We start from the raw sequence: 13,329 nt of genomic DNA on the forward strand, positions 1-13,329 counted from the left end.
TACAACCCAGAAGTGGAGGGAATGCTAACTGACTATGACGATAACTCTAGACTTCAGAATTGCATTTTGGTGTTACTGCCATAATATGGAATCCAATACCCGGAAAGCAGCAATGCATAATAACATATTAAAATCAGCTCAGGGGAGAAATGGTCCCCCTTTTGAGGCACTACAGCAGTGGTAGTAAATATGGCATCCTCCAGATGTTGTTGTACAACTCCCACGTCCCTGACCGTTGACTATGCTGGCTGTGGCTGATCTGAGTTGGGAGTCCAACAACCTCTGCACATCATGCTGGCCTCACCTGAACTCTAAAACAGAACGCAAGGCACCATCACAGGGGAAGCCATAAAGCTTCCATCTGTAAGAGGTCTGTTGAGTCAAAAAAAGAGCAAAGCCTATTGGACTATGGATGAATTAAAAATGAAATCCCTTTCCGTTTTCGCTCACATGCAAAATGGAGCTCGTAAGGTAGAGAATAACCTGTTTTCACTGAATAACCTGCATTATACAGAAAGGAAAACTCCCTAACCAAAGAACTGGTTTCTTAGGTGAAAATAAAGCCACGCTCCAATATTTATCATTCACAAGGAAATGCGAATGTGTAAACATTCATTTCAGTGCAAGACCCACTGAAATGAATGGGAGCTGCACAACAGCACCAATGGTGCACTTGAACACCTCCCATTCATTTAAATGGAATTAATGCATCAGAGGAATGTGTCCTGCATCACTTAACATTTTGGTTATCCCCCCCCCCCATTAATTGTACTGCAGGTTGCATGACATGACCCTGATATAAATGCTGAACATCCTAAGTCGGGAAGCATCTTCCTTAAGCTATTTTCGGTCATCTTCTTCGACTAAATTGCACTTTTCCATACTGGAGGCCACTTCTTCATTCAGTGCTGGAGAACCTTTTTCATTGTTCTTTCCTTTGCTAAGAGCCTTCAAGCACTTATCAAGTCTTTTCAAGAACACATCGACATCTTCTTTCGTCATTCCAATGGCTGAAGCAGCATTGAGGTAGGCACAGTGGTATTTGTTTGTATGGGCCATGAAGCCTTTGAAAGTGTAACCACTCACCGTTTGCTGAGACCCAAGGGGAACGACCCTGAAAGGGGAGGAGAGAAGGAAAAAAAGTTACATTCAGAAATACACCCAGAAATAAAACACAGAACAACCTAACTTGTTGAAATTTTCAGGGGTAATTATGGTGACTTAAAGGAAAGAGCCAGACATCCTGGAGAGTGAAGTCAAATGGGCTTTAGAAAGCACTGCTAATAACAAGGCCAGTGGAAGTGATGATATTCCAGCTGAACTATTTAAAATTTTAAAAGATGATGCTGTTAAGGTGCTACACTCAATATGCCAGCAAATTTGGAAAACTCAGCAGTGGCCAGAGGATTGGAGAAGATCAGTCTACATCCCAATTCCAAAGAAGGGCAGTGCCAAAGAATGCTCCAACTACCGCACAATTGCACTCATTTCACATGCTAGCAAGGTTATGCTTAAAATTCAACAAGGCAGGCTTAAGCAGTATGTGGACCAAGAACTCCCAGAAGTGCAAGCTGGATTTCGAAGGGTCAGAGGAACCAGAAGACCAAATTGCAAACATGCGCTGGATTATGGAGAAAGCTAGAGAGTTCCAGAAAGACATCTACGTCTGCTTCATTGACTACACAAAAGCATTTGACTGTGTCGACCACAGCAAACAATGGCAAGTTCTTAAAGTTCACCTCATCTGTCTCCTGAGAAATCTCTATGTGGGACAAGAACCTACAGTTAGAACTGGATATGGAACAACTGATTGGTTCAAAATTGGGAAAGGAGTATGACAAGACTGTATATTGTCTCCCTGCTTATTTAACTTATATGCAGAATTCATCATGCAAAAGGCTGGGCTTGATTAATCCCAAGCCGGAATTAAGATTGCCGGAAGAAATATCAACAACCTCAGATATGCAGATGACACAACCTTGATGGCAGAAAGTGAGGAGGAATTAAAGAACCTTTTAATGAGGGTGAAAGAGGAGAGCGCAAAATATGGTCTGAAGCTCAACATCAAAAAAACGAAGATCATGGCCACTGGGCCCATCACCTCCTGGCAAATAGAAGGGGAAGAAATTGAGGAAGTGAGAGATTTTACTTTCTTGGGCTCCATGAACACTGCAGATGGTGACAGCAGTCACGAAATTAAAAGACGCCTGTTTCTTGGGAGAAAAGCAATGACAAACCTAGATAGCATCTTAAAAAGCAGAGACATCACCTTGCCAACAAAGGTCCGTATAGTTAAAGCTATGGTTTTCCCAGTAGTGATGTATGGAAGTGAGAGCTGGACTATAAAGAAGGCTGATCGCCGAAGAATTGATGCTTTTGAATTATGGTGGTGGAGGAGACTCTTGAGAGTCCCATGGACTGCAAGAAGATCAAACCTCTCTATTCTGAAGGAAATCAGCCCTGAGTGCTCACTGGAAGGACAGATCCTGAAGCTGAGGCTCCAATACTTTGGCCACCTGATGAGAAGAGAAGACTCCCTGGAATAATAATAATAATAATAATAATAATAATAATTTATTATTTATACCCCGCCCATCTGGCTGGGCCTCCCCAGCCACTCTGGGCGGCTTACATAAAAACCAAAAATACAGTAAAATATCACACGTTAAAAACTTCCCTGAACAGGGCTGCCTTAAGATGTCTTCTGAATGTCAGGTAGTTGTTTATCACTTTGACATCTGCTGGAAGGGCGTTCCACAGGGCGGGCGCCACTACCGAGAAGGCCCTCTGCCTGGTTCCCTGTTACCTCACTTCTCGCAATGAGGGAACTGCCAGAAGGCCCTCGGCGCTGGACCTCAGCGTCCGGGCAGAATGATGGGGGTGGAGACGCTCCTTCAGGTATACTGGACCGAGGCCGTTTAGGGCTTTAAAGGTCAGCACCAACACTTTGAATTGTGCTCGGAAACATACTGGGAGCCAATGTAGGTCTTTCAAGACCGGTGTTATATGGTCTCGGCGGCCGCTCCCAGTCACCAGTCTAGCTGCCGCATTCTGGATTAGTTGTAGTTTCCGAGTCACCTTCAAAGACCCTGATGTTGGGAAAGATGGAGGGCACAAGGAGAAGGGGACGACAGAGGATGAGATGGTTAGACAGTGTTCTCGAAGCTACCAGCATGAGTTTCACCAAACTGCGGGAGGCAGTGGAAGACAGGAGTGCCTGGCGTGCTCTGGTCCATGGGGTCACAAAGAGTCGGACACAACTAAACGACAACAAAAGGAATGCAAACCTACTAAGGGCCCAATCCAGACTCTCAACCACCAATGCTGGCAGTCATTGGCTGTGAGACCAACTTGGGATTCAGTTGATCCAGGGCCAGCTCAGCCCTGCCCTTGGAATGCCACACTTTGCGACTTTCTGCAGGCAGGATACTACCAACGCCCCACATAAGGGAGGTTTGGGTTCCAGCTGCCCTCACCTGGGAGCGAGTGCCACTGAAATCAGTGGGATTTGCTTCAGAGTAAACATGCACAGAACCAAGTTGCATGCAAGCTCTGTCCTGCCAAGCTCTGCATATCTTTTGGGTCAATTTTGAAACTGGCTCCAACTGAAGTGCGGCTTGTGCCCAGAAAATTTGCTTCAATGCGTTTTTGAATCTGAGACGTTAACGGAAGTACTTACCTTGCGCCAGACACTTGTCTGGTGAAAAGCATAGATCCAAGCTGCGTGACAGCTGTCCCACTTTGTTTATCTAGCTCTCTGAGTGACATAGCTGAAAATACAAGTTAACAAGGTTACTGTAATTTATAATAATTCCTTTCTACAGCAAGCATTAGTAGAAAGTTTTGGAAAAGTGTGTGTGTGTGTGTGTGAGAGAGAGAGAGAGAGAGAGAGAGAGAGAGATGCCTAAGCGTCCCATTCATATGGGGGGGGGGGGAATCAGCCTATTTATTTATTTTAAACATTTCTATACAGTAGTACCTCGGGTTAAGAACTTAATTTGTTCCGGAAGTCCGTTCTTAACCTGAAAATGTTCTTAACCTGAGGTACCACTTTAGCTAATGGCGCCTCCCACTGCGCCGTTGCTGCGCTATTTCTGTTCTCACTCTGAAGCAAAGTTCTTAACCCGAGGTACTATTTCTGGGTTAGCGGAGTCTGTAACCTGAAGCGTCTGTAACCCGAGATACCACTGTAATTCCCATTAACAACAACAACAAAACCTTCCCTGGACAGTTCAGAAGTGAAAGTCACAAACCACATTTGCCATGATATAATCACCCTCTGCTTTATTACAGCACAGATATCTATTCTTCTCTGCAGATGAAACCATCCCACAACACCCTAATTACCTAAGGAGATGGGGTTGTGAGGTGTTTCCAGCAGCCTCTCGTTGTAAGCTTCCGCTAATTTCTTCACATTCTCCGAAAGGTAGGAAAACATTTCCTAGGGGGAGAGAAGGGGGATCAACTGCTTTTAGTTCTTTTTTTTTTTTTTTGCTATTCTTCACTGGAAATTTGTGTCTTCAAGTTTGCCACCAAGTATTTCCTACTTAATATTTAGATTAATCCATTAAAACAAAAGCAGAAGCAAGCAGGTTTGAGGTCAACAAAGACAAGGCGCTGCTGGCTAATCAAACAGCATTGAGGAAACCAAGAGCAGTGTTTTCCTGCATCTTTTTACAGGAATTATTATTATTATTATTATTATTATTAGTTTTAAATATTTAATGCTGCATTGTTTTTAACACTTGATTGGGAGCTGCCCAGAGTGGCCGGGGAAACTCAGCCAGATGGGCGGGGTATAAATAATAAATTATTAAATTATTATTATTTTACAGGGACCAGCTGGAAGGATGTAACCAAAGACCAGGGAAACTTAGTTGGTCCCAGATAAAGCTTGTATCCCAAAGTAGGTGCTTCCCCCCCCTGGGAAATCTGTGCTTTACCACTGAATCAGAGCAAATGGCAGAAAACCCAATTGCTGTTTGCTCCGATTTAGCAGCAAAACACAGATTTTCCTGGGGAAAGCACCAGGACAATAAAAGAAAAGGAAAAAAAAACAAAACACTAGGACACAGACTTGTGCCTAGAAACACAGCACAAAATGAAGTCTGGATGAGTCCTGAGTCCTGAGTTCAAATCAAATTAATTTCTCAGGCAGTGTAGTGGCATGAAAAGTTTTGGAGGCTGGGCAGGGATTAGACAAGCCACCTCTCACAGATCCAACATTATGAGGACTGAAGAGCAACCCATGTCCAACTCCTCACAAAAGCCAAGGAACAATATACACGCCATGGATAGTGGATTTGGCAGAAATCTTCACCCCTTGGCTAATCCCCAAAGCAAGACTACCACAAGGAAGCCCAAACAAAACAACTTTCAGAGCCGAGCTTTTAGGAGCTTTTTGCAGCAGTAAAACCAGCTAATTTAAAACCAGGACGTTAAAGCTATTAATTAATTGTGGCTGGCTGACTGAAGTGACATGGTGAAACAAGGGGGAACGAAACAGTAAACACCCGTGATTTATTAAATGATCTGCCTTTCAGAATTATTCCCCCCCCCCCCCCCATTTTAATACGTGTCTAGATCTTACAAGCAGCTAACTAAGCAGTTTACCATACAATAAATTAGTGGTGCCATGTATTCGGCAATAGTTTTTGTGAGGCCAAATCCATATCTAACCTCTATTAGAAAATCTGGCTACTCTGTGAAGAATTTACGAGGACTCCAAACACAAGTTTTACTTAAGAGAAATGTAACCAAATTCCATTGATTTTTCTACATTGCAAGTGCTATATTTAACTCAAGACACAAAAGGATCTTATCATACTAGAAGAGTACTGAACAACTTAAGCACTAAAATGCCAGCTAAATTTCCAATGGGGGAAGTGAAGAGATTAGATTAAAAAGCCAAGGAAAACAATGCTTTATGCTAGATCAGCAGCATTTGAGGAAAAAAACAAAAAAAAAGTTACCTCCAAAATGTGTGGCATATCCACAGCTCTTAAAAGGTAAAGGTACCCCTGCCCGTACGGGCCAGTCTTGACAGACTCTGGGGTTGTGCGCCCATCTCACTTAAGAGGCCAGGGGCCAGCGCTGTCCGGAGACACTTCCGGGTCACGTGGCCAGCGTGACATCGCTGCTCTGGCGAGCCAGAGCCGCACACGGAAACGCCGTTTACCTTCCCGCTGGTAAGCGGTCCCTATTTATCTACTTGCACCCGGAGGTGCTTTCAAACTGCTAGGTTGGCAGGCGCTGGGACCGAGCAGCGGGAGCGCACCCCGCCGCAGGGATTCGAACCGCCAACCTTTCGATCGGCAAGCCCTAGGCGCTGAGGCTTTAACCCACAGCGCCACCTGCGTCCCTACTCCACACCTCTTAAACAAGTATAACTGAGTATGGATTTCAATAACCAGTAACCCAGAGATATTCACAAATTGCAGTTTTCACACAAATGAAAACAGATCTCTCAAATGTGTGTGTGTGTCCCAAGTTACACAGTTCAAGTGAGTAGACATGTTGAGTGAGTTATTTTCAGGAGCCTTTTGCTGGCTCTTTGTTAGAACAGAACCATATGCTACTCTGATGTACGGAGAAGCCATGGTTTGGCAGTATGAGAATGAGCTTTGGGGTCACCTACTTCCCCCTCCCCTTTCCATTCCTTTTTCGTGCCAAGATTAGAAACTTCTACAGTGGTGCGTCGCAAGACGAAAAGAATCCGTTCCGCGAGTCTCTTCCTCTTGCGGTTTTTTCGTCTTGCAAAGCAAGCCCATTAGCGGCTTAGCGGATTAGCGCTATTAGCGGCTTAGCGGATCAGCTGATAAGCGGCTTAGCAGATCAGTTGATAAGCGGCTTAGCGGATCAGCTGTTAAGCGGCTTAGTGGATCAGCTGATAAGCGGCTTAGCAGCTTAGCGGATCAGCTGATAAGTGGCTTAGCGGCTTAGAAAAAGGGGGGGGAGGGAAAAAACCCCGCAGGAACTTGCAAGACATTTTCATCTTGCGAAGCAAGCCCATAGGAAATTCGTTTTGCAAAGCACCTCCAAAACGGAAAACCCTTTCGTCTAGCGGGTTTTCCGTCTTGCGAGGCATTCGTCTTGCGAGGCACAACTGTAATCGCTTTCTGTGGCAAAGTTTGCCTATCTAGATGAAGTGGCAAACCAATGGACCACAAACCGGAATCCAATGTTTTCTCTTTGCCTTTCTCCTTTCCCCATATGCCAAGATTAGAGAGCCAGAGTCTTGTGCCTGGTGCATGTTCATAATGCCAACCATGGTTTAGTGCAGGGGCCAGCAAACTTTTTCAGCAGGGGGCTGGTCCACTGTCCCTCAAACCTTGTGGGGAGCCAGACTCTATTTTGGGAAAACAAAACAAAACACAAATTCCTTTGTCCCACAAATAACCCAGAGATGCATTCTAAATAAAAGCACATTTTCTACTCATGTAAAAACAACAGGCAGGCCACAAATAACCCAGAGATGCATTTTAAATAAAAGGACACATTCTACTCATGTAAAAACACACTGATTCCCAGACTGTCCACGGGCCGGATTTAGAAGGTGATTGGGCCGAATCCAGCCCCCAGGCCTTAGTTTGCCTACCCATGATCTAAACTCTGGGTGGCAGGTAAGTGCCTTTGCTTTTGTGACCCTTAGATTCTGGAAATTGATCCCTTGAGAGGCAGGTCTAACCCCTTTGCCACTAACCTTTTCAAAACAGGTGGGCCTCTAGTCTAAATCAGTGCTTTTTTCCTAAAAAAATGTTTAGGGGTACTCTCATTTCCCTACTCATTGAAATACTGCCCCTCAATGAGGCCAAACTTAGATTCACAAAATGTTTAGGGGTATGCGTACCCCTGCGTCCCCCCCAAGAAAAAAAAGCACTGGTCTAAATTAACTTGTTTTCTCTGCATGGTTACATGTCATGCGGCTTTTCTGCTGATTGCAGTTTAATTGTACTGATCCTTTCAATTATGGTGCGCTTGTTCCATTTTTTAATAAAATTGCATACTGCTTTATGGGGCCTGAAGGTTTCATAAAGTGGCATACATTTTAATATATAATAAGCTTCTGGAGCAGTGCTGTTTGGCCTGTGCTTGATTTGTGTGAATGGAAATTCCCTAGACATGTGAAGTTTTCTTTTTCTTTCATCTGTAATCATTCACTCGAGCTTAATAGTGGACATGGTTTAGTGTTTCATCTAACTAGACTTTGCAAAATCTTAAGTGGAGCTTGAAAAAAACGCCCAGCAAATGAATGGTTGGAATCCAAAGTGCAATGCATAGGCGCCTTACTTTTACCCATAGGGTATTTTCTGCTTCCTTTTCAAGTATTGCCCCACCATTACCATAATAGTGGCTGCTGGAAGGAAATGATCTTTCTCCACCTGTGCAGGTGTGAAAGGACTATTCCACACAGACAAGTGGGGAGTTTGGATCCTGCGTCATCTCAACCAGACAAGACAGATTACTGATAGAAAAGCCTGCCGAAAAGCACTACACAGCTCCTCCATTCCACAAGAGTTGCATGAAAACTACTAAGATAGGCAGTGCAGTACAGTGGGTAAGGCTAGGTGGGCTAGCAATACCTGCATTCAACTATCTGTTCAGTAGTGGAGCTTAATGGGTGGTTATAACTAGGATGGGAGAAGGATAGATTGCCATTTTAGGGGACGGGTGCTGCCTTAGGGCAAACACTCCCTAGCCCCTAGGCAGCCTGTTTATTTGTCAACAGTATTACAAATGCACTGAAAGCCTCCAGTACTTTCTCTGGCCTTGGATCCATTTATCGCTCATGGAGGTGGAGAGCATGAAACATGTTCCTTTGCGTCATGCAGAGGGAGGAGGAATATGGGCCGAGCTATCAGGTTCTGCTGCAGAGATTAACCTCCCCTCTGCAAGACACTGGCTAGGCTCTTTATTGATGCAATCTCAAATAACCTGCAATAAGATTTGACATGAGGATAAGGCAAGAAAAGGGAGAAAATTATTCTGATTTTTTTTTAATAGCCTGGCTTCTTTTTTTGAGTAGGTGTAGTGGAACCAATATAGAAAAGAGCACTCAATGTCAAGCTATAAATAGCTCCTGCTGAGAACATAATAGCTGTGCCTCAGCTTTCACAGAGCAGAAGGCAATAAACCACCACTATTAAATTTTACCATTCAGGAACACACACATTCAAAGTACACTAAACAAAAAAGAAAAGCAAGGTGATAGTTCTTATTTCTGCAACAAATCTGAAACAAGAAACTGATTCACAACATTTAGAAAATAATGCTTATGGAGCAGAACTACTTTTTCAGTGAAAATATATGGTTGAGTTGCTTAGATTTGCTTCTTCACCAAAATTGTTAGCATCTAATTCTTTATTCGTTATATTAACTAAAGCAATAACAAATGAGTGACATATTAATCATTTTTAAAGATACATGGTCTTCATTGAGCTTTGTCATCTACCAAAGCCAAATTATTTGTGGTTCCCAGCAATTCAAAATGATCCTTAGTATCTGTGGTCCATATTCAGTTGACCCGTTGCACTGGCAGAAGACAGCACATTAATTCCTGCTAGTGCAATGGGACTTTCTTCCTCCTCTCTTCAAGTGCACTCTATGCTGTCCCCAGATATTCTTTGGAAGGTTTGAGAAAACAGCCAGAACTGAATAGTTTTTTGGGATGGTGTGAGGAGAAAGGTCCATTGCACAAGCAAAATCCTTATGCTGACAGAACCTTAGCCACAGCTCTACATTCAATACAACCCTAAGTACCGATACTATGAATCTAACCCTCAACTTTATAGACGTATAGACTGACTTTTGAAACCTGTGTGTATGTGGATTGGAACAGTACAATTGTTTTCATTTTTAAATGATAATAGTATATTTGTGAAGAATTATTAGGAATTTCACTTCATTTCATGCCAAGGTGCCACTAGGGGACTTTCCTGGAACAATTACAAATTAGCTGTTCCTGCTGGTACCTAAGACCGCTGCTCCTCAGATTTCTGGCCAGACTAGTCTCAACATTTCTGTATTAAAGATTGGGTATATTTCCCTCTTCTCTGACTACCTTTAACATGTAAGAGTAAGAACATATTGCCCTTGCAGGAGCTTTCCCTCCCTGCTTCTTCAACACGAGTCACTGATCTGCCTGGGCCTCCTGGCTCGAAGGAAGCAAACTCTGTACAATGACTCATGCAGAGATGAAATAGGCAGCCTCCTCTTGAATATGGTGGTGAAATCTGCCATGTGTTTTCAGCAGGAGTGACTGACAGATCCCATCCCATCTGATGCGGTCACAGCAGAATTGACATCAGCTTTCCTCACATCCCAACACACACACACACACACACACACACACACACACACACTTTGGGAGGAGTTAAGATCAAAGCAGTGAATCATGCAGTGATGTAGAGAGTGGCTTCCTTCGTATATGCATGCATGTGGGGTACTCTAGATTCACATGGCGCTTATCTTATTTACCGTTATCTTGTGACATGCACTGCTAAGAAACTACCGACCTAGACACAGTATATCTTGACATTCTTATTGCAGCAGAAAATAAGGAGGCAGCACCACATGTCACGTTCAACCATTTGTCTGCAGGCCACAGGTTGGATTTTTTTTGTTTTGCTTACACAAAGCAACCGCACAATGGCACAGGCGTCTTAGGCATGAATTAGAGAGGCTTCTATTTTAGGTAGCAGCGAGTCACTTTGTTTCTGCCTAACACGAGAATAGCTCTAAGCTTGCAAAACAATAAAATAATATATTAAATATTCAAGAGTTCAGAGATGCGAGAACTGAAGTAACATGCATTTGTCAAGAATCCCTTACATCAGCAAATCAGAAGATCTCTCACATCACGCTAAAGTGGGGGAAAGCAATGATACCGTATTTGTTGATGTACTGCCAATTCAGGTCAATTATTAGAGATTAGTCAGATTTCCACAAATGCATTTCAGTTAAAGCAGAGGAAACCTTGCAAATATAATTTGGCTACCATTTTGTTTTCTTCTTCTTCCTCTAGGTCCCACTTGCATTTTGATGTCCCAAGTTTTGTTAGCCTACAAATACTCCCAGAACAGACCCTTAAAAAAACCCCAATGCTTGAGAACCACTCTATAAAGCACCCTCTCCCACATACAAACACACTCTCTGAAGTGTTGCAGTTCAAGAAAGGGCAGCGACACGCATATAGCTGGGTCTCGTCTTAGTAATTTTATAAAGTTAGGAACAAATTTAGGAGATTCTCTTATGAACGAGACACACAGAAGGAATGCCAAATTAAAACTGTACTTCCAACTGTCGTTTTTGTGTTTCCTAGAGTTTAAAGATGTTGTGGTGTGATTAATGGGTTGTTGACCAAATAGTCCCTCTGCAACTTCAAGTGCATCACAACACTCACAATTCTTTTTCCCCTGTGCAGGGCTGGTTGTTGCACTGAGACTGTGCTTGTGGACCTGTTTGATTATTTTTAGCTAGGAATCAATAAGGGAAATCATCCCCTATTGATCTTATTAGGCCTTGTTGCAGCCTCATTCATCACAAGGTGATGGCATCTCAACTGCAAGACTTGGTGGTGGTTTGCAGGGACGTTCCTGAATTACTCTCATCATTTCTGGCAGGGAAGTGCTGGGTGGTTGTTTGCAGTTTTTGATGCAAGGTCCCATTCCCTAAACATGTTGTGATCAAGACATGTCCACTGCATGCTGCATTCACATCCACCTCTCTTTTCCCAACGGTCTCACGTAGACCCAGCACACAGTTTCATTTGAGGTTGCAGTCAGGCACTTAATGCAGATAAACCAGGGTGACTGCAAATCAAGGCAAGCGTGGGGAAAAGATACTTGCAAATTTGAAATTAGAGGGCTAGGTAATCCTATCATCAGAAAAATCTTATTGGGTGGTCTTGGGTATGTCTAACCGTCTAAGACCATAATTCAAACCCCAGACAGAATGGAAGGGCTCAATGGGGTGGCAGGACCACCACTGCACCCACAGCCTTAATAAATAAAATAATAATAATAATAATAATAATAATAATAATAATACAAAAAAATATTTATATCCCGCCCTCCCCAGCCGAAGCCGGGCTCAGAGCGGCTAACAACAGTAAAAGTAACACAATTTACATAAAATCACAATCAATTAATTGAAATACATTCTAAAATCAATTCATTCTAAAATCAATTCAGAATCAAATTAATGGAAACCGTTGGGCTAGCATTCTATGAGGATTACCAAAGGAGGGGGCCAAAGGCCTGGTGGAACAGCTCTGTCTTGCAGGCCCTGCGGAAAGATGTCAAGTCCCACAGGGCCCTAGTCTCTTGTGACAGAGCGTTCCACCAGATCGGGGCCACAGCCGAAAAAGCCCTGGCTCTGGTCGAGGCCAGCCTAACTTCCCTGTGGCCCAGGAACTCCAAGATGTTTTTATCTGAAGACCGTATGATCCTCCGTGGGACATACCAGGAGAAGCGGTCCTGTAGGTACGAGGGTCCAAGGCCATATAGGGCTTTAAAGGTTGTGACTCATGCAGACCAACCTGCAGCGTCCAGGATGGAAGGCACCAGGTTGGTCAGAATGTAATGCTAAACCATGACTTAGAACTACATGGGCAAGCCTGAGCAAAGCGCCAGGCTCTCATGGGAGACTTCAGAAGGGCAGGGTGATATATCGTCCCAAACCGTTTTGAAGTCCATAAAATTTCTGTTTCAAAATTTTTGACCTGGCAATATAACCTGAATCATGATGTTTATGTGTGTTTGTGTGTTATGCAAAAATCACAATGTGGGAAAAACCGGAAAGCCAGCCAATGCTTTTCTCGGTTTTTGCAGCCCCCGTTAACTCTGCCAGCTCAGCTCTCCCCTGCCTCCTGCAGGGGCCAGCGAATCACAAGAGCAGGTGCCGGCAAAAATCATGGTGCAAGAATAACAGTGAAGCCAGCCAATGCCTCTACATAGCTCTATCCTTATTTCAGACATCTTTATACATTGGTATATCACAATGTTTAGCTGGTGATAGAGTGCAGTGTTGAAAACCGGATACCATCCAGCCCTAGACTTCAACTAAGTTAACTTTTAGTTTCAAAGAATCTCAGCTTAGTGCTATTTGTGAACAAGGAATCTTGGTTTAGAACAAACAACTGTTTGCTAAAGAAGCTGAAGGAGAGGCCGATGCTCTTCCTGGGGTAGGGAAGAGAGAAATAAGATATAAATCATTTCTTTTCTGATTGGGGAGAATAAGCTATTTGAGTTTCTTTCATAACCCATGATCTGAAGTTGGTTTGATTGGCAAGTTACCATTGTTTGTTGTAAGTCAAGATTCCTGGTTTGA

At 43.4% G+C, this 13,329-nt stretch overlaps 1 protein-coding gene and 1 long non-coding RNA gene across 2 annotated transcripts in view; both read right to left on the bottom strand.

The window, feature by feature from the left end:
• Window positions 1-754: 754 nt before the first annotated feature.
• Window positions 755-13,329, bottom strand: part of SEPSECS (Sep (O-phosphoserine) tRNA:Sec (selenocysteine) tRNA synthase) — a 43,072-nt gene continuing 30,497 nt past the window's right edge. Inside the window, exons 9-11 of the mRNA XM_079989768.1 lie at window positions 4,348-4,441; window positions 3,680-3,770; window positions 755-1,114 (exon numbers count right to left, since the gene is read on the bottom strand). Of these exons, the coding sequence (XP_079845894.1) occupies window positions 841-1,114; window positions 3,680-3,770; window positions 4,348-4,441 (459 nt within the window). The 3' untranslated portion in view covers window positions 755-840. The remainder of the gene's footprint in view (window positions 1,115-3,679; window positions 3,771-4,347; window positions 4,442-13,329) is intronic.
• On the bottom strand, window positions 5,560-6,681 carry LOC307223966. The gene is made up of 2 exons (XR_013842354.1): window positions 6,373-6,681; window positions 5,560-5,998 (listed from the first exon to the last, which is right to left on the bottom strand). It is a non-coding gene; the product is annotated as an uncharacterized lncRNA (long non-coding RNA).

The sequence above is a fragment of the Podarcis cretensis genome, assembly GCF_951804945.1.
Source record: "Podarcis cretensis genome assembly, chromosome: 9".
NCBI classification, from domain to species: Eukaryota; Metazoa; Chordata; class Lepidosauria; order Squamata; family Lacertidae; genus Podarcis; species Podarcis cretensis.